Below are 21,386 nucleotides of genomic sequence, written 5' to 3'. Positions count from 1 at the left end.
ATGGCAGATGAAAAAGGTAAAACAAACAAATGCTGTAACATATAACTTGCTTTGATGCTTTGTGAATGACAGTAGTTTTTCATTGTGTTTGTGGGAAGCTTTCTTTTCTATTCTTCTGAAATTACATTATATCATAAACTGTCTGAAACGTGTAATTTACCACAAAGAAAACATGTGGAATGGAATGTTTTACTTTTTTCTTTAGTATTGTTAATCACGGCAAGGTAGCATATTCGAGCTCTGGAGTTGTGAATTCTAGTGTTGAATGACCACAAAAATAAATAAAAAGAAAAATTTTGATAATCTTTTGTAGGATAATTATTCATAAGTACAAAAGAAAACATAAAAATATTTATTACTAAACAAATGAATAATTTATTTAAGTGATCTAATTAACTTTTGTAGCAACGAATCCTCTTGTTCTGCATCAGGTAAATGTTTTAAAGCTTGAATAATTATTTCTTCTGTGTCTCTCAAGCATTCTGCATCAGAAGTTGAAGTGATCATCTTTGCAAGGTCTATCAGAGCAGAGCTGAACAATGAAAAGTTTTCTGCCCCAATATTTGAAACCAGGGAGCACAGATCAAGAAAAAGGTTCAACAGAAACATGAAATTAATACATTTTTCTTCTTTGATTGTTGTCTAAAAAGAAAATGAAAATGATTAGGTTATATAACCACTGAAAATTCAAAATACATGTATGCACACAAATCAGTGGCGGATACAAGAGGAGTGTTATGAACCCCCCTAAACTGTTGACAACATTATCCGTCCACATTTGGTTTAAACACTTAATGCATAAAATGAAAACAATTACAGTATTTTTCAATTTATTATTTTTGAAAGTAAATATTTGAACTACTACTTCGTTTCATTGCTTATGAAATTAATTTGCAACATTTATCCCCAATTAGGTGCCTTATTCTTGAGGGAAGGGGCGAGAGATGAATAAAAATAGATCTTTCAGTTTGATGACTTAACCCAAAACTTAAAATTAAACCAAAAGGTAAAATACCCTTTTAATATACGCCATGGACCAAAGATTTTGCATTATAATGATTATTTCTTAAATTTGTAGAATAACATTCAGAATATATTCCTATAACTTGCACTTTAAAATAAGGTTCTACTATGCACACGACCTCACATCAGTATTCAAAAGATTGTACAGAGCAAGTTTGAGAACCCCTGATGTACACAACTCATAGATGAAGCTGTAATTTTTAAATGCTCACATGAATTAGGAATATTTATATCAATTACCATTAGAGTGTTGGTAAAGCAGCTACATAAGAAATGAAGATCTCCAACAAAATCTTGCAATAAAAACCCAACACTTTCAATCAGGCATTTTATAGATGCATACAGAAACAAATGTTCTGAAAAAAAAAATAAATAAATAAATAAAATAAATAATTAATTAATTAAATGTATAAATGCAATTAATAATGTTTCTAACTTAATTATATCCATTAAATAAACAAACAAAAACTCACAAACTAACCTTCTGAAAATTCAAACAAGAGATCCACATTTTGCAATGCTTCCTTAGCTAAAGATGAGTGAGCCATACATAGCTTTATCAAATCCACAGAATGAAGCCATTCTGAACTTGAAAAATGTGGCAGTAGCTGAAATATATTAACTAATGTAAACAATTTTTACTCTAACATGGGCACATTAGTAAAAGGAACATGGTAAAGTGCAATGCACTTCACACTATATTTATAAATTATTTATGAATCAAGAGAAGCAACTAAAGTTTACCTGTATCAATGTGTTGAGTAAATCTGTATAAGAGAGTTTCTCAATGCATGCTTCATCCAAAAATGAAGTGGTTTTAGATGCACAACACAAAATCCACAATGATGTTATAGGCAATTTTGAAAAATCTGGGGTAAAAAGGTAAGAATAATTTGAACATACAGGTGAAAAGTTTACCTTTGTGTATGAAAAAACATACAATATAAATAATATTATAATTTAAATGCACAAAGAATTTTGCAATGAAAAAAATAAGTGAATCAAGGTCATTTATGAATGCTTGCATAAAAATTAATTTTAAAATAGAAGTCTCGTAAGTAAAACCAAAATGAGTTTTCAATCGTCTGATTGAAAGCATCAACGTTCGATTTAGATATTTGATACCTAAAATCTAGTTCTGAGCATGTCCGAGTCTTGTACATTTTTAACATGGACTATGTCAGAACTTAGAGTGTTGACTAAAATGTTCAATACTTTGTTTAACACTATTTGTATCGATTAAAAAAGGAAAATAAAAATTACAGTGAAGCACCGTTTATACGTTTCTCTTTTATGCGTTTTTATCAATTATACGTTTTTAAAATGGGCCCCTGCAGAGTCTCATATACATTAACCTATACCTATTATACGTTTTTTTCATTTATACGTTTTTTCATACAGTCCCTTCAAAAACGTATAAATGGTGCTTCACTGTATTTCATTATCAAGTGTACAAGCAAAACGTTTTACATCATCTTTTATAGCAATTGGCCAAAAATACTATATAGTTCAGTGAGAGTGTACTCGTTTTAGCAGAAGAGATGCACGCAGAAATTTTTTGAGGAGCGAACTCAAGTTTACTTTTATCTTAATTTGCATTATGTTAGTAGAAAGTAAAATAATACAAATCTTATTCTGTTAAATTTTTGCCATACGAATTACACTGGAATAATCCAGTTGCACTGACAAAACAGGGTAACTTGGTTGCTGAACGAGTTTGACAAGCTGCTCAGCAGAAAAACTATCTGAATGTGCAGTGAATGAACAGAATTCAAAAACTCTCTTTTGTCAGGGGATAAATGGTACAAGAACTCAGGTATGTCAAAACATGCCTCTAAGCACCTGATAGCAAAAAGTGATTAAATTTTGTTTCTCTTGTGAGTAAAAAAATCTACGCTTATTTTTCACATTACATGATCTTGAGTTCATATTTTTGTAACTTTACTTTGACTCAAGTTTATTATGTATTAATTCATATTGGAGCAGCTTTTAAATTTATTGTTTTTATGCATTACTTTGAAAATGATTCATTTAGTTGACATCAATTATTTGGGTTACTTTATAGAAAAGTGCTTGACAAATTACATTTTCAAGTTTAGTTTGGGTAGCCGTACATTTTGTTCACATGACATCAAAATAATATGTGAATCATCTTCAACACATTTCTTCAAAGCAGCTTCATATTATGAGTCTAGTGGTACAACATGAGAAACACAATGTATTTTTTGGAAAAATTAGGAATGGCTCAAAAGTGGTCAAAAAAAATTTATAGTGGAAGTTCTTTTTACCGAGGGCTGTACCTCATATTAAGATTACTCTTGTGGGCCAAAATGCATACAAAATTTGAAAAAAGTCGATTTTTTCCCGAGATAACATGGGAAAGCATGGAAAAGGAAGGAAAAATTAAACACCCATATGTTTATTGCAGCTTATAATCTGAGGCGACAGCGAATAATACGATGGCAAAAAACAAAGTTGATTTTCACTTAACATTCAATTTTAGCAACTAAATCAAAAACACCAAGTAAAAGCTTTTAGCAGTACCCACTTAAAAAAAAAAAAGATTTTTTCTTGAAATCATAACTACTTTCAAGACAATGAGTAAAGGCAAAGGAGCCAAGTCATTAATGAAGACTTCCTCTTTGCCTGTAGAGTTGTTTATTTTACATAGCATGGACTGCATGGCAGAAATATTCAAGCTATATAAAATAAACAACTTTACAGACACAGAAGCTTAGGAAGTTCATCCTGTGGTTAATAACTTAAGATTCAATACTTTGACCTTGAGGAAAAAAGATGCACAAATATGAGTCAGTGTATAATCGCACCTCACTAATTTTACTTTTTTTAACAAATAATTGTCAGAAAATGCATAGAAAAAAGGGTATTTAATTCTGCAAAGCAAAAAAATTTTTTTTTTCTTCATTTGATCAATTTTCTCTGAATTTTTATTACTTTTTCGAAATTCCCTGATATTTTCCTGATCAATCAAGTTCCCTGATCTGTTGCCGCTCTGTACTACTGAAGAAATTCAGATTAGCAACTGACAGGAAATACATAGATAACCAATTTGTAACACTTGAAAAGCACATAGGAAATCAAAAGTAAGAAATCATACCTATGTCTTTTTTCAAACTAGCATCAATATATACAATAACAGCAGGGTGAAAGTTAGATAGGGCTTCCCTTATATCCATTTTAAATTCATCTATAAGAAAATATACAAATCAAAAATTACAGGTCATTCATGAAAATACATTACTATCTTTGCAGTAGAAAATAAAGTACTAACTTAAAAGATTCCAAAAATGTTGCTACCATAGTTGCAATATGTACAGCACAGTATATAAATAAGCAGATAAACATGCTCAAGCCAAAGTTAAAATTATGTATATTTTAATAAAGAACTTATGGGTGAATATCAGGAAAGGTGGTAATTTAAGTCCAAGTAGTAGCAAGTTCTAACTTGAATTTACTATTTGTTTGAATTTAGTATCTATAGGCACTAGGGTGGTCCTTATTTATATGGGAAATTTTTTTTTCGGAATTCAACAAGTGACGCCCCCTAGTTTTGTGACACTATAATAAAAAGTAACATGTGCAAAATTTGAACTTGATCGGTCAATAATAACACGTGCCCCTAGGCCATTGAACTTTAACACTTTTGATAATTTTCCCACAAATCTCCCAGTTTTTACTTCAGACCCAGTACATCGTTTCTCCTAGGTTTGCAAAATATTTTTACAGTGAGGTAGCACTAAAATTAATCTTTTTTAATAACTTTATATCATCTAAAGATTTTACTTTGAATAAGAATGAAATAATGCTTTAGAAAATTTCCTTAATTGTAAGCTTTTTTCAATGTATCTCGATAGTGTGTATTTTTTTTCCGATAGTCTTGGACGATCTGCAAAATAAATTGCTTTGTGACTCATATTTAGTAAATTAGTTGTGAAATTCTTTGATTAATTGTGCTCCTCTTTCAGTTGTATCATTCACAATTTTCAGTATTTTAACAATCTCTCTTCCCTTTAAATATTCCTTCATTTTGCCGTGAATCAGGATCAAATAGGAAAAATTCTTTTAGTATTCGTAACTTATAAAACAGTTTTATTGACTCGTAATTGATTCTATAAAGAGGAAGATCTTTATTAAGAAAGTATTCCAAATCATCTACTGTTATCTGAAATTTGTTAAACAGTCATCAAACACGTCTTCCTTATCACAAGCATTTTTTGGACTAATCTTTTCCTATCTTCAAAGTTAATTCCTTCATCCAATACGGACAAAGCTACTAGTTTATCCCCTAAATACCATAAGTGATGTATAAATTTTCCAATCACTGCTTCTGTTGCATGTTTGTCATCATTTTGTACGCTGCTAGTTTTTCAGACATATTATATTATTCAAAGGAGCCTCGATTGGGTTGCTGCGAAAAACCATATCTTCATACAGCATTGAAGGGTTTTCTTTTCATGTAAGGTCAATTTAAATTGTTTCCAAAATATAAAAATTTTCGAACAAAAATTTCTTTTGCCATGTGGCCTTTGCCATGAGCTTCAGGTTGCTGAAAACATATCCCTGTAGGAGGAAATTCACCAGGAAATATTATTACAAGTTATGAGAATTCTCTGTAGTCTTTCTCAATTCCGCTTTTTACGAACAATATGTCATCAACTTCGTCTTTTAGAATTTAAGTGGTATGTGTACTTGATTGAAATGTTATAAGTTCTGAATGATAGACATCTTTCCACAAAATTTTGAAGCGCTTAAATAATTGAATATCTGATCTAGAACTAAGAAAGGCAACAACTTCTTTAAGGACACACTGCAGTACGATTTTAAATGCATGATGATGGCAATCCAAATGTAATACATATATCACCATTCAGTTTTTGCTCTAAAAAATTGCATGCACAATTTATACGCTTGGTATTGCAAGTTGTTGTATCAAACACTAGAGCTAGAACAGTTAGCAATAAAGAGCTATCATCTAAGATATCATATACAACTGAAGAAATATCTAGGGAATTCCGAGTAGCTGTTCAATATTAGGACCTGAAGCTATACCGGTAATCCTGTCGGCGTTCTTTTTTCAGTTACATCTGGATGTAACTTTGTATCCCAGTGAATAACTACAAAATCTAAATTTAAATTCATAAAATTTAATTTTACCTCTCGAAGATTTTCTTTTGCTCTCTTAAGGAATGTACAATTGATCACTAGGTCATTTGGATTTAAATTTACTGCATCTACATAGGCTGTAAATAAATGAACATCATCTTTATCCCTAATACGACATTTGTCTAACAGTGACGAAAAGTGAGCAGATATCAACAGGTTAGGACAGATACCCATTTCGGTTTCTAGATCTTGTGAATCGCAAGACTTTGATGATAATAAAGGACTATGTACTGAAATAGAAGAAAATTAATTTAAAGTATAGATTTCTACATTGTTCCGATCTGGATATTTTTTTTAAATTTATATTTTAACTATGGAAAATGCAGTATATTTTTATGTTTGGAAAAATCGAGGATTTTTCAAAATTTATATTTAAAAATTAAAAATATAAGCATTTAGGTATGTTTATAAATAAAGAACAGCAAATTGAAATAAAATTTCAATTACTTATATTTATAGCATTGAAACCTTGCGACTCTATTTACCACACCTATTACATACACAGGGAATTTTGTACACCCCCAAAGTTTGGAGGAGGCAATTTGTTGCTGTCAAAGATCAGGGGCGTAGCTAGGGGGGGACAACCCCCCCCCCCCGAAACATTAGTCTCAAAAAAAAAAGAGAAAAAGAAGAGGGAAGAGGAAAAAAAAAAAGAAGAAAAAGAAAAAAAAATCCAAAATGACTTTTTTCTGAGTAACAAAGGTCAAAAATTCACTTCGTCCCCCCCCCCCCCCCCCAATGCCATCGAAAATTTGCTCCATGCGTGACACTCAAGCATAAAGACGCCTCCCTCTGCTGAGCCATTTTTTTGATAAGTGAGTGAAATTTGACACTTTGCTTTAGAAATGAGATTGCTTTGTTAAATCCATGTATATGCAGCCTTTCTTTGTCATAGATTCTGCAAATTGTTAAATATGTTTAATTTTATGAGCCACGCAATGGGAATACTGCATACAGTCGAATCTGTATATTTCGAATTTCACATTAAAGAAAAAAAACGAGCTAAAGAGGTTTTGAAATACGGGGGCTTTAAGAAACTTTTTATAGAAATTTGAAATATGATGGTGAAAATTTGAAATCAATACTAAAGACAATATAGGCTCTTGATTAAAATTCCTCTTTATTAGTTTTGTTCGGTATTTATTCTATTATTACATTATTAAGTGCTTTATTGCGAGTTTAAGGAATCATTTTGACAGTAAAAGAAACTTTAAGCATATCTTTTTCAAGAAAAAGTCTTTCATTGCTTTTTAGTCTCTGATTTTTTTTTCTTTTTTGATTCATTATTTATCCTTTTGAGGTTAGCAATTGCTGCAAATCTAACATCATAATTTTAAAAAAGAGAGCAACCAAAGAATAGTACTAATCCAGATAACAGAGCGAAATGGCTTTTAACTTGAATGACCTTTAAATATGAACTTGAAATCATCTTGCATGTCAAACCTGTGAATTTCACCCCTTCACTCTTCTTCCAAGAAAGTGCACGAAACGACTGTACTTTGGTTAATCTTCCTGGAAAGCCTATTTGTGGAACGCATTTCTCCCTTTTTTCCACTGCCTCGCCTCCTCAGCTCTTGAAGACAATTCCTGTGTTTCTGAGTTAAAGAAAATGTTTTTGTTTGCTGCTTTAAAGATCACTGGGCTTCAAATCCGAAAATGATAGCATAACCGGAATTCGAGACGATAGAGGTTTTTGTTGGTCTGGTCTCGTGTGTGTCATAGATCATAGTCAAAACGACCTTTGCTAACCAGAGTATTCATTGCAATCACATTGATTTTTCAGCCAGTATTTACTGTGTATTCTTTTGGAAACGTACAGTCTGTTTGAAATAGTACATTCTAAGTGAAAGTTGTTGCATAATGAAGCAAGCAAAACCGATAACAAGCTTTTTTAAACCCAAAGAAAAAAATTAAAATGACGAAAAGGATTGCTCTAAAAAGAGAAAATTAACGTCGTCTGAAGAAAACGAAATACAGTCTGCAAAGCAGCATTAGTCCCATCGGACCCTTCTGAAGGTAATTTTATTTTAATTCAAAAGAAAAACTGCATTGCATTACATGAATAAAATGTTTAAAAACGAAATGAATCTAGATTGTTTCTATTAGCTTGGTTCGGATTAAAAAGTAGAAAATAAAAAATACTTCTGTTTATAATACCCGAAAATTGCTGTTGCTATCTCAAATAGATGTTTATGTAAATTCTAAAGCAGCTAAAAAAATTAAAAATAAAGATTTGAGAGGAGAACAGATGGTATGCATTTGAGCGAATAACTTTTTACCGCCTATATTTCTTCCCTAACTTTTTTATTCAAATTTTATTAACTGCTTTAGAATTAGCATAAATGTAAATACATAAAAAGCAACAGATAAGTATAACAATATGAAAATCAATTTCCTTTTTTGCGGGTTATAATTCAAGAAGTCTTTTTTTTTTAATTTTATTTCATACTTTTAGTGCAAACCAAGTTAGTAAAAAGTCTTTATAGTCTGACCACCGATGAGATTGAAAGTCAAACATCCAGTTTAAAGGCGGAAATGGAAGTATCTATTAGCTTTCAGGGATGCCAGCTTTTGTAGATAGGGGTTAGCCTCTAAATTAAGCAGTCACTCTGAAATGAATGGAACACGCTCATCAGATGTTTGATTTCCCCCTGATTTGGATTGCCTGGTTTTGACAAGACGTTGCTAGAAAATTTCACTTTAAACTAAATGGAGGGAAAAGAAAAAAAAGTTGAATTTTCCATAACATTAAAAAAATAAAAATTTCTTTGCTTTTGCTTTGTTTGACACAAGTATCAGAATTGGAGCACCCCATTCCAAAGTGTGTAAGATTCACCTCCCTCTTATTTTTTTTTATACTAAAAAAATTTACATACACACACACACACATATATATATATATATATATATATAAAAGAAGACCCCCCCCCCCCGAAAGTCGGGTCTAGCTACGCCTCTGTCAAAGATCATTCATTAATGGCCTATAGAATCCCTTGTGTTCATCTTCATGGGAAGAAACGTTCCCCTGCCGCTTGGTTGGAACAAGCGCAGAAGAGCGCTACGATTGACCCAAGGCCATTGGTGTACATTTTATTCTCTGTAACATGTTAAATTTTACAGAATGAAAGTGAGAGAATGGTCGGTCTGGAAGTAGCAGCACTTATTGAGGTTCAAAATTACATTAAATGTAAAACATTAGAATATTTTTGCATAAAAATGAGAAAATCCGCAATTTTTTCTTTGAAACGCAAAGAAGGGGGCCATAGGGGCACATGATAATATTCATGGATTGACTTGAAATTTTACAAGGATAATTTATTTGTACAATGGAACAAAATGAGGGGGCATCGGGTAAAATATCTGCAACTTCAAAAACAAGGACCACCCTAATAAGCACACAACAACATAAAAACCAGATATGTTTTACGAAACTGTAAGCTACCCTCTGACTGAAAAAACATACATTCTATCAATATTTGTACTCAATGAACACTATATAGTATGGTATAAAATTTAGTTCTAAATATTTGTGCTGCATCTGTTGCTATTTACTATATTAAATCATTTGTCAACTCATAATTTTTCTCTTCTTCATTAAACCTGGGGGAAAAAAAAGTTTATAAAAGTATGATATTCATTTCTATTTTTGTTCTTACTTCTTAGTGCTTTTTCAACGTTTTGAATGAAAATAAGTTCTTTTACTCAATGTTATCAAAAAATGATTTTCAGGAAGAAAAAAAAATCAAGCAACATTATCAACTCAAAAAATACCATGGGCAAAAAAAAAAAAAAAAAAAAAGCTTCTAACCCCATGCTGATTCTTATGCGAAATAACCCCCTGAATCCAAATCAAAAAACGGAAGGGTTAAAATAAAACCTCACTTGTTTACACTGTTTGAGGATTAAAATAAATAAATAACATTAAGTACAAGCTTGCATACATTGAAGTTATAGCAGCATCATGGAAAACGGTCACAGGAATAAGTTCAGAAATAAATGCTAACATAAAGAATTACCATTCAATATTTTATGTTTTAGTTCCAAATCATTTAATAATTCTATAGCTCTTGCAGCCAAACCTTTTATTTTCCCCATTTCAGAATCAATGCAAATATTTATCAGAGTTCCCAAACTTATAAAAAGGTCCTTCAGACAACTGCTCCCTAGTGGGACATTATCAGCATCTTTGAGAACTTCTAAAGAGGTCTGAAAAAGATGAAAAGAAAATTAACACAATATAAAAAGGCAATAATGAACAAGTCATTTTTTAGAGCTATAGAAATACAGTAAAACCTGTAAAGCTGACCACTTGTCTAAGTTGACCGTTATTTTTAGGCACAGAATTAGATCAATACCATATAACTCAACCTCTATAAATTGACCACCTGTTTAAGTTGACCACTAAAGTAGTGCACTGCAAGTGGTCAACTTACACAGGTTTCACTGTATACTAATGTTATAGTCACAATTAATTAAAAATGTACATAACAATTGAGTATTATGGATCAAACATATGTTACATTTCAATTTAGGTTATCAAATATATTAATATGACAATACTGTGTGCATTTGTTTAAAGTATATTTTTCACTTAAGTTGTGATAAATAAGTAATCACTTTTATTTTGTGTTGGAAAAAGTAAGGAGAGGGTATTTAGTTAATATTCCACAAAAAAATTAAAGCATAGATTGAATTAGCTGAATCAGTTTAAAATTTTAAGGGTTTTCTTTAATGAAATTAAGTTAATCTGTAGTTCAAGGTGAGCATACAATCTGTGTACAGGTTGCATTTTAGATGAATAACAGTAAGACTTAGATGGTTGCATTTATATGTAAAAAGGAAGAAAGTAAAAATGTGCATATCATTTGGAATTTGGCATATGTTTTCATGTAAATACCACAATGCCACAGTCATAGAAAAACATGCATTCATTGGTTGAATTTAATTATCTTTTTTTTTTCTTTTTAAAAAAAAGATATTTTGTTAATAGAAACAGAGATCAACAATAGACAAAGTTAGAAAATGTATAGTATTAAGACATTTTTTATAAACCCAATCTTCTATAAGATAGCAAGAAGGGAATCTCTCATTAATAAGCCATTCTGCCATAGGCAAGTAAATGACAGTATCTGTAGGGATGAGTTTTTGAGATATAAATGCGTTCTGAACTCAGTACTAACAATATGGCAATGTTGGAATTAGACATTTTCTCAAAACTTTTTTTTTCAGAGGAAACCAAATAAGCAAGCTTTTACAATAAAGTTAACTTGCAACAGATCACAAAAATGGAAAAAAAAAAAAGAAAGAAAGATGGAAATTTTGCAGTTACTATCCTTTACAAGCCTATGGCAGCATTTTCCCTGATTACATAAGCTATAATCAGATATTTTGATTCTGACTGCAACAGCTCTTGAACTATATTACCTGGTTAATTGCTTAAAGTTTATAATAGTACCAATTCGTGAATGTTTAACATAAGTCAACATACTTTTGAGTGTAAGTCGCCATGATTTCAGTATATTTGCCGAGTTGAAATAGGAAGACTAACTACTTCATGCAAGAGTTCTTAGCTATTATCATTAAATCACAAGGTGAGGAATCGATTACACAGCTTCTATTCTCAATCACTATGAGTGGCATTCATTACGTATGTTGTTGACACATCAGATTGTTATAGAAATCTCATCTCGTTAGGCACTGCAACTGAAAGCTGGTCGTCCTTAAGCAGATACATGTATTACATATAAGAATGAGACTTCACATATTTGGGGGGGGGGGGGGGGGGGCGCTATTGTCCCCTCACTTTTCCAAGTTCAAAATTAGCAGTAGAGCAAAAAATGATAAAAAAAATTGATTGATTCAGTTGCTTAAAGAACGAAAAAAAAAGTGTGAGTTTTATGTTTTTCTCAAGTTATTATTTCTTATAATGTAAACCGAGCTCTTAATTGGAAGAAATAAGTCTACTGTCGCCATTCATCCCGATTTTTGAGGTCCCATTTCGAATTTTTCGGAGGTTATTTATTCAATAATAACATGAAACTTCAATTCATAAAAAAAAGTTAACTGAAGAGGCACTGCCCACCTATCCTACCTATCCTGCCCCCTCCCCACACACACAACCTATTGACCTCCACTTTTTTGATATACCAGCCGCCTATGAAAAAAGGTTAATACAATGAAAGATTGCATTGAACAGTTTTGACTGTTGAGCAGCGGTGCAGCGAAAGGGGAGTTTTAGGGGTGAAAACAGCCCCCAGAATCATTGATTTTAACATAAATGAAAATTCTAACAACTTATGCATATAAAACAGTTGTTTTGAAAAAAAAAAAACCCTTCAGAAGATATTTTTTATCAAAAAATCTCCTTTAGAAGGTATTTTTGATCACCCCCCCCCCCAGAAGGTTTTTCTTTTTTTAAATCAAAAACCCTCTCCCAAAGACATTTTACATTAAAAAAAAAAAAAAAAAACCTAGAAGGTATTTTTGACCCAAAAACCTCTTTCGGAAGGTATTTCTGGCTGTGCTAGTACTGTTGAGTATTACAAAATTAGGAATGATACAAAAAGAAAGAAAAAGCAAGTACTTACATTTAAGCAATCTAGAATAAGTTCGATTCTATTGGTAGATTCTAAGTTGAGTAGAATGCAAGCGTTGAAGAATGTGTCCAATGAAAATATTTTCGTCTCTAAATTGACCTGTAAAGAAGGAATCTGCGTACAATTATTTGTAATAAAAAACATTACATAACATTATACTTTCAAAATCTCAATATTAAAAGCAGCAGAAATTTGACCATGAGAAACATTTTCAAAATGCTGAAAAATGTACAAAGTATGGTGGAAACAGACACTAAAAGGATTAAAAAGTAAACATATTGCTGTTGTATTCAAATATCTGCATTTTTTTTTTTTTTTCAAAAAAAGATTTTATGTTCACCAATAACTTACTGAATGTAGATAAATGCATCCATTTGACTTTAAGAAGTGAAAAATCAATTTCTAGAACTTACTGAATTTTAGATCTACACTACAGATGTGCATAAGCTAGACCAGTTTTGTTCGAGAAAATTCCTTTCCCCTTGACATTTTTGGTGCTACCTAACTTGATCTGTTTCAGTTAATCTGTTAGCTTGATTTTTGTGTATGATCCAATACAAAAATGGGCAATCCTTTTTCAACTTTTAAGTATTACTTTTTCATACACTGTTATTATTATTCAGCTATAGTTTAAATGTGTGTGTGTTACTGATTTTATAAGCTATTGCATAAACTAGTATCGTTTTTGATTTATTCTGTGAATTATGTGTCAAATTTGCTTATATGCAGTTACTGGGAGATTAGTGTATATGGCTTCATAATATAACATTATCAAAATAAATTTGTACTAACTGTATAAAAAAAAAAAAAAAAAAAAAAAAAAAAAAAATTAAAGTAAAATACTCCTTTTTTAAACTTTACTCAATAAAAATGTGTTCTATATTTAGTTGTTACTAAAACACAACATAGCTGTCTGTACAAACACAGTTCATTTTTAGAATATAATAAAACTTTACTAAAATAGCCAAAAAATTCTTTGAAAGAAATGGCGAATTTAAGGCTTCTTCATAGTGTACAACATAACTGAAATGTGGTTAAAAAGTAAATGTAAAAAAATATAAAAAAGTTTAGTGTGGGGCAAAGGAAAATAGTTAAGATAACTTACTTTTTAAAAAATGAAGAAATTGTAAATTTGCTTTGAAAATTACAGAACATAAGGAAAGAATACTTTTTGTAATAAAATTGCCATTGAAACATTATTATTATTTTTTTTTGGGGGGGGGGGGGGAGGAATATTATGCCTTCAAAATAAAAGTGGAAAATTTTCACTTCTTTTTTCACAGGGCAAAATGAAAACAAAAATAGTTTCTCAATGAAATATTTTCTATTTGATTTTTAAAATTCATTTGATCAAATAAATGGATAAATAACTTAATTACTAAACAAAAGAATGCAAATGAATGAATTAATAAATAAATGTATAAGGGATTTAGTAAATGATAGAATAAGTAAATGAAAATGAGCTTCACTGAGCCCCAAGAGTACTTGATCAATTGTACAGCACAAATTTTATTTAAAAAAAAGTATATTTAAGATTAAATACTGCAATTAATATTAGTAGCTCTTGATTAATATTTAAAATGTTAATAACAAGAATTTTATCATTTTATAATATCAAAAACAATTTTTGACTTGCGACAAAATATTATAACATGAGTATCAATTTTGAAAATTGCTTTCCTTATCACATACTTTGATCTTCAGAGGAATCTTTCTCAACAAACAAGAAAAAATTTAAAAACAGAAAATGGACATTTTGATCAAAGTTTTAAAAGTCATTTTTATTTCTCCAAAAAAATACGAGGGGAAGCTCAAGTTTCCTGAGCCTCTTCAGTAATTAAGCAATAAATCTGAGAGGAAATGGTCAAAGCTAAAACCAATAAAAATAAAAACAGGGGCACAAGCAGAATTTTGTTGTGTGAAGGTGGGTTTAGTTTAAAACAATCCTTATTTATGTATGGAAGAAAGATATACAGTCCCACCCCAATTTAACGAACCCTTATTTAACAAATTTCACGATTTAGCGAATTTCCCCCCCCCCCCCCGACAAAAATGAAGGCTAAAACCCCTATTTACCGAATAATAAACCCCGAATTAACGAAATCATCTTAAGAACCGGGAAAAAAAAAATTTTTTTGTTAATATGAGTTAGAAATATTGGATTGTTTTCCAAATGATATATCAATCTTGTCTGAAGCAGAAAAAGCTTTTTTTAGTTTTGGAATCTGCAATTTTTGCTGGGTGAGGGGCATTTAATGAATAGGAATTCTGATGCAGAAAACTATAACTGAACTCCCATTAAAACTTATTTTTTTCCAATGCTTTACATGACCTTGAAACTAAAAACATCTCTCATGCAGCAGTCTGTAAATAACACAGTATTTTCTTCTCTCCATAAAGTCGAAAGAGAACTATTTTGAGGCAGGTACTAAGGAAATTGTCGAACCTATATTATTACTCAGTACTATAAAATTTTAAATTAACTAGTGCATAGTAAGTTGCGGAATGCTGAATAAAAAGAGTATGCATTCTAATTTTGAATATGTTTGTGCAGTTGCTTATTAAGACTTCTACGTAAGGTAAGTGAAATTTTTACATACTTTTTCGCACCTCAATATTACGAATAACCCCGATTTAACGCATAAAAGTGTCGGTCCAGTTGAATTCGTTAAATCGAGGTCCGACTGTATAATATGAAAGAAAAGGTCAATGGGTTCGGGTTGTTGATCTTAACCTCTTCTGTTCTGTTTTCACTCCAGGTGGTAATAATACTAAATATTTTTAGCAATTTTATTTGAAACAAAGTAGACTAAAGAATGAATTGTTTTCCCGAACAAATAAGTACACACACAGCAAAGTGTTAAGCAATAATTTGATTAAGAACAAACAACAAATACTTACTTTGAGTAAAAGTTTAACCAAAACACTTAAATTCTTTGCCTCCGTAGCTGTTAATTCATCTTTCTCAAAATAAGATTTTAATATATCAATAAGAGGAGAACTTTCTTCATATTCATATTTGTATGTACAAGAAGATGGTATAAACTTTAACACCTAGCATTGAAACAAAAATAATTGAAATGTTATGTATCGTTAATAAAGAGAAAAATTAAATATCGCATAAATCAAATAGAGCCATGCTAATTTTTACATTGATAGACAGAAGTCTTAACTGATTGTGAGTCTAAACTTATTAATTCCTCTTCACTATAGTTTGTTATCCGAACAACAATCAACAACGAAGATGGAGATCGCAAATGTTTTTGTTTTTTTTTTGACTTATCTCGGGCATGTTTAGCAATGCTAAACAACCCCCATGAATCCAAATATCTGCAAAAAATCCAAGAACAGCAATGGGTCACTAAGGACCTCATCCTTCGTAAAACCCAAACAAGATAGAATGTGCTCAGGTGAAACCTCTCCAGCAGAGCACCAGTGACACTCCGGAAAAGTCGCAAATGTAGTTCATCTAAGCAGTTATTTGTTTCAAGCATGTTTAAATTAACGAGGTTCTATTGCATTGACTTCTATTTCAAGAACTGTCAAGTACATCCTTATTTCTTTAAAAAAAAAAAAAAAAAACTAAATGAAACAAATTACTGATATAATTCAGGGCTCTCCAACTGGCGGCCCGCCAACTTCTTATTCAGCATATTTCTTTTTTTTTTTCGACATTATGGTATCAAGAAGCATCCGAGATTACCATTCTTGGTCAAGCCGGGGATCCCAAAATTTCCTCTTGATCGCTCTTTTACACCTTTCATTGTACTGGGAGAAAAAGATACAGGACATCTACAGATCAAGGTCAAGCAGTCCTACTCTGCACGCTGGTGTTCAAACGAATTCTTAGAAATTGCATTGCCTCGCGTTGGCGGGGGGAATAAGAGAGGGAAGAAACATTTCAGATAAGCAAAATCTGCCTGCAATTGGTTAAAAATAAAGACCCCCTCCCTCCATTGACTCTACGGCCTTTGTTAATTTCGAGAAAGAAATTGAGTGATTGATCTCGGCAACTCTCCTCTCTTTTCCTTCGATATTAATCTGACTGGTTTTACCATTAAATTGTAGGCAAATTGTTTTATAATTCTGTTTCATTGCTTTATAATTCATAATTTAACTATTAATTGTTAATAGTAAGTTAATTATATTAATTAAAATTACATAATTAATTGTTAATAGTATAAGAAGCAAGACGTTATTGTTGCACTTTTTCAAACTGCGGCCCGCCAGGTAATCAGTGAACGGAATTCTGGCCTGAGGGTTCTTTGCATATGGACAACCCTGATATAATTTACACTGTAATTTAGAGTAACTCTGACAGATAGGGCAACATAAAGATAACCAAGGCTTTAAATTTGAATTTTTTAAGCATTTTTCATATTTACTGCCTTTTATTTAGTTCTTGATTTTAGTTTGTCCATATGATCACTTAAACGAGCTTGGGACAGGTTAATCACCAGTCATCATTGTATTTCCTTTTTGATGATAGTTATACAAATGACTATTTTTTTAGAATTGAGGAACTGCTTTTTATAACCTCAGTTTCACAGTCATTTGTTGCTATCCATGATTATTACAAGTACAATGTTGTTGTGTTGGGTACCCACTACTTTTAATTCCCAGTACCAAGTAAAGTTAAAAATAAGCTTAAGAATATTTTTGTGCCCAAAATACCTACATTACAATATCAATTAAAAATCACATTTAAGTTAGATAACTTAAGTTTCTGTGTCAACAAACTGATGGAATTTATTACACACATTAACAAATAGTCCAAATAACAATTGCTACAAGAAACACTGAATCAGGAACCTAATGAATGATACAGAGAATAGTAGGGATACTTCTGAATTAGAGATCTTTTTGGGAAAACAGATAGTACAAACCAAGACAAAAGCTTTGTTAATGCAGTTCTTGTGCAAGTGGGAAAAAATTAATAGCTAACAGCAGAAAATATGAAATAGAAATAACATTTAGGTATTTTTTTCAATATAGCATGCAGGTAATATCAAATAAAATTACTTATAAGTATTAAAAATATAAACATTTACTTATCTGAATTAAAAAAAAAGTCAGAACAAAATATGAAGGAGAGTGAATAACTTGTTGTTAATATTTATCAAAACATCAGTAATGCAATACTAAGAACTATAAATGCTTACTTGAATCAATACTTCACCTTCGTACCCTTGAAGAAGAACTTCTTCAACAACATAATTCAGCATCATTTCAGGTGATTGGATGAACAAAGGTAGGAGAATTGTTTTAGCCTTTTTAATGAAAAATATAAGGGAAAAAATTAAATTGAATGAAAACAAACATGATTTCAAGTCAATTTAAGTAAATGGACATCAAAAAATAATAAAGGGCAAATAATTTTTATCACGGAAATTTTATATGCTTGAATGAGCTATGATGAACTGCAGCACAATGCACAAGGGAAATCTCATTTTATCGCAGAAAAAAAAAAGAAAAGAAAAAAGAATCGACTTCCGAGTTAACTTACCACGCTGCAGCTTGTGTAGTTCAGTTGAGCATGCATTGCAATCTATACATATAATAAAACAAGATGTTTGTGTGTGTGTGTGTGTTTGTGGCGCGCATCCTGGGAAAACGGTAAGGCCTAGAAAGATGAAATTTGGTACACAGGTGCAGTTTTTGCTGAAAATGTGCTTTGATTTTGCTTCGATTTTTGATATTTTAATAAGAAAAAAGTTATTTAATGTTTTATGTTATTTTTAGCACTTTTTAGTACTTTTGACCTCCCAGATCCCGAACCAATCGCGCCAGACGGATACTTTTTGTACTATTGTGTAGGAAATTTAATTTTAAATATGATGAATGAAAAAGTTTTGAAGATAGAGCAATTTTTGTATTTTTTATAGATTTTTGAAAAAACTTTTATTTTACATTTTTTTCTGGGTTTAGTTTTTTTCGAAACCCATCCTGCGACAAGTATTGAACCCTCAATTCTAAAATTTTAGTTGGTAATAGTAAAAACATTCCGCCCCCTTCAGAAGAAAAAAGTTTTGAAAAATACGCAATAGTTTTTTTTTTTTACAATTTTTTTAATGGCAGAACGCAACGCGAGCTGTTCGCTTGCCGGCTGAGTTCTGAGGCTTACCTCATCACGTGATCCAACTGAAATCGTTTGCCTTCTCTTCACCTTTTTTTTTTTTTTTTTTTTTTGCAAGCGCTACTTTTTGAACACTACGGGGAACATAGAGCCTTTATTTTTGAGGGCTATTTTGATTAAATAAATAAAGTCCGCGATTTTTTGCATGATCTTCGTTTCTGTTACGAATTGGCGGTTAGGTTAGGTAGATACAGAGATAGATAGAGGTTGAGTGGACAAAAAATGTTTTTGTTTTCGAATTAATACTTATATAAATAAAAAAAGATTGTACTGTCAGGAGGTATATATGAGCAGATCGTATAGATTGATAGATAGACAAATATCGAGTTCGATATAGCAGATTTACAGCAAGAAAGAGGCATGCCCGTCATTTAAGGAATTTGAACGGGGTGTCAGTGCCCCTCCCCCACACACACCATGACTTTGAAAAAACAATGCTTTCACATAAAAGTGGAAGTGCTTTTTGTTATTTTTCGACAAAATTTGCATGAAGCGTCGTTTGTGTCTCCCCCTCCTTTAAAAATATTCTAAACGACGGAACTGGAGATAGATCTAGAAAATATTTTATTCAAACTACTAATGATGTACATAGATATACGAGTAGATTGATCGATACCGCCACGAAATTTGTTTAAGCAGCCGCCGCAGGCGGCAACTCTGGCGCAAAAAGGCGAATGGTGTAAAAAGGCGGACCAGCTGGTCGCCGCAGGCGGCTAGTTCTCAATATTAACATGCTCAATGCATAAAATTGACATAATGTTTAATAATCAATTCAGTCAATAATTACAGGTTAACATCTTATACAGTTTTCCAAAAGGCTTAAAATTAGAATCTTGAAGAACCAAATTTATTTTAATAGTTACAAAAAAAACATCAGAGGAAAAAAACAAGTTCATTAGTTAGGAAAGGCATTTGTTACTAGCATACAAATATTAGGAGGAATGTGTAAATGAAATTTACAGCAAAAAAAAATTTTGGGGGGGGGAGAAGAAGGTTTTCAATGACACAAAAATCTTCAATGACTTATTATAAACAAAGCATTATTAACTTTATACAGCAGCATTGATGCAGCTTGAAAGAGACCTTGAGACATCAAGACCATCGACAAATGATCAGAATTCTTAAGAAAAAGACTCACAGGACTTCTTCAAAATGTCTGGTTTTAATTTCATATAGCACTAGCAGTACCCACACGGAGATACACGTGCTAAGAATTTAAAGAAAATCCGTTGAATAAAAAAATCCCCCCCCCCTTCTAATGTGAAATGATCATTTTTCTTCAACTAAAATGCCTACAGACCTTTTCAAAAAACCTATTAAAATCTCTTTGAAATTTTAAGCTTTTTTTTAATTTTTATTCGCCAAAACACATAAAAAGATTAATAGTAGTTTCTTCTTCTTCATCAGCACAACAGCCTGGTGCAGGCCAAGGCTTTCTCCGTCTGCTTCCTCCAGGCGGTACGACACCTTGCCAGGTTTCTCCACCTTTTCGCTCCCAAAATTTTAAGGTCCTTCTCAACACTATCCAGCCACCTTGTTGCTGGTCTTCCCCTTCTCCGTGTACCCTCAATCTTCGAAAAAGTTGGCTTTTTAATCGGATCCAGATCTGAACGCCTAAATACGTGCCCCAGCCATCTGATTCTATTGGCTTAATTTACATATTCGTTCATTCACCGGCACAAAGTCCACTACTCTCTCTCTTAACTTTTTGGACACAACAAAACCCGTGCCAAACTGATGCTGAGAGTCATGACAGCTGTAATAAAAGCTATAATTATTCTTTTCCAGAATACCACGTTCTAACCATCTTATCTCCTGCACTGCCAAAAGATCAATATTATAAGAAGTAAACACTTTTATTAGGTTCTTCAGTGCTCCACCCTTATATAGGGTACGTAAATTCCATGTCCCAATTTTCAAATTCATATTCATTCCATGTTGTCTCCGTGGATTCCGTCCGGATTTAGCTTCTTGAGATTTCTGAACAAGATTTAATAGTAGTTTAAAAACTCAAAATAATCCCTCAACTGTATTGTTCAGCGCTTGATGCGCCAAGCAACCACACTACGATAACCAAGCCCTTCAGATAGTAAATGGCAACTTAAAATGTTTCGTCAAATAAACAATACTATAATAAAAATGTTATAAAGAACAATCACAATTGAATAACATGACAAATCAAATTATTTACTTAGATAAGTAACTATCTTCAACTATAAGAACAAAACACATGTTGATGAAATAAGAAAAACAAAACCCAATAGAAAAATCCGAAAAAATCAAATTATGTACTTGAATATCGAAAAAAAAATATTCAAAAATCAGTTTGTTGACTACAACAGTCCCACAAGAGCATAGCTATCCACACTGTCCGTCAGCGCTCTCCAGATGAGTTAACTTAACCTCCATCTATTAGGATTTCATAGAACTAAACAGTTAGTTAAGTA

General features: G+C 31.6%; 1 protein-coding gene across 1 annotated transcript in view; it reads right to left on the bottom strand.

Annotated features, from left to right (window-relative positions):
- Positions 1 to 338: 338 nt before the first annotated feature.
- The window catches only part of LOC129222626 (uncharacterized), a 46,315-nt gene continuing 25,267 nt past the window's right edge, over positions 339 to 21,386 (bottom strand). Inside the window, exons 8-16 of the mRNA XM_054857152.1 lie at positions 17,966 to 18,073; positions 15,705 to 15,857; positions 12,795 to 12,902; positions 10,224 to 10,413; positions 4,142 to 4,231; positions 1,768 to 1,892; positions 1,505 to 1,631; positions 1,264 to 1,379; positions 339 to 642 (exon numbers count right to left, since the gene is read on the bottom strand). Coding sequence (XP_054713127.1) covers positions 376 to 642; positions 1,264 to 1,379; positions 1,505 to 1,631; positions 1,768 to 1,892; positions 4,142 to 4,231; positions 10,224 to 10,413; positions 12,795 to 12,902; positions 15,705 to 15,857; positions 17,966 to 18,073 — 1,284 coding nt within the window. The 3' untranslated portion in view covers positions 339 to 375. The remainder of the gene's footprint in view (positions 643 to 1,263; positions 1,380 to 1,504; positions 1,632 to 1,767; positions 1,893 to 4,141; positions 4,232 to 10,223; positions 10,414 to 12,794; positions 12,903 to 15,704; positions 15,858 to 17,965; positions 18,074 to 21,386) is intronic.

This window comes from Uloborus diversus, chromosome 5 (assembly GCF_026930045.1).
Source record: "Uloborus diversus isolate 005 chromosome 5, Udiv.v.3.1, whole genome shotgun sequence".
NCBI lineage: Eukaryota > Metazoa > Arthropoda > Arachnida > Araneae > Uloboridae > Uloborus > Uloborus diversus.
The sequence above is the reverse complement of the archived record's forward strand: the minus strand, read 5'-3'. Positions and strand labels throughout refer to the sequence as shown.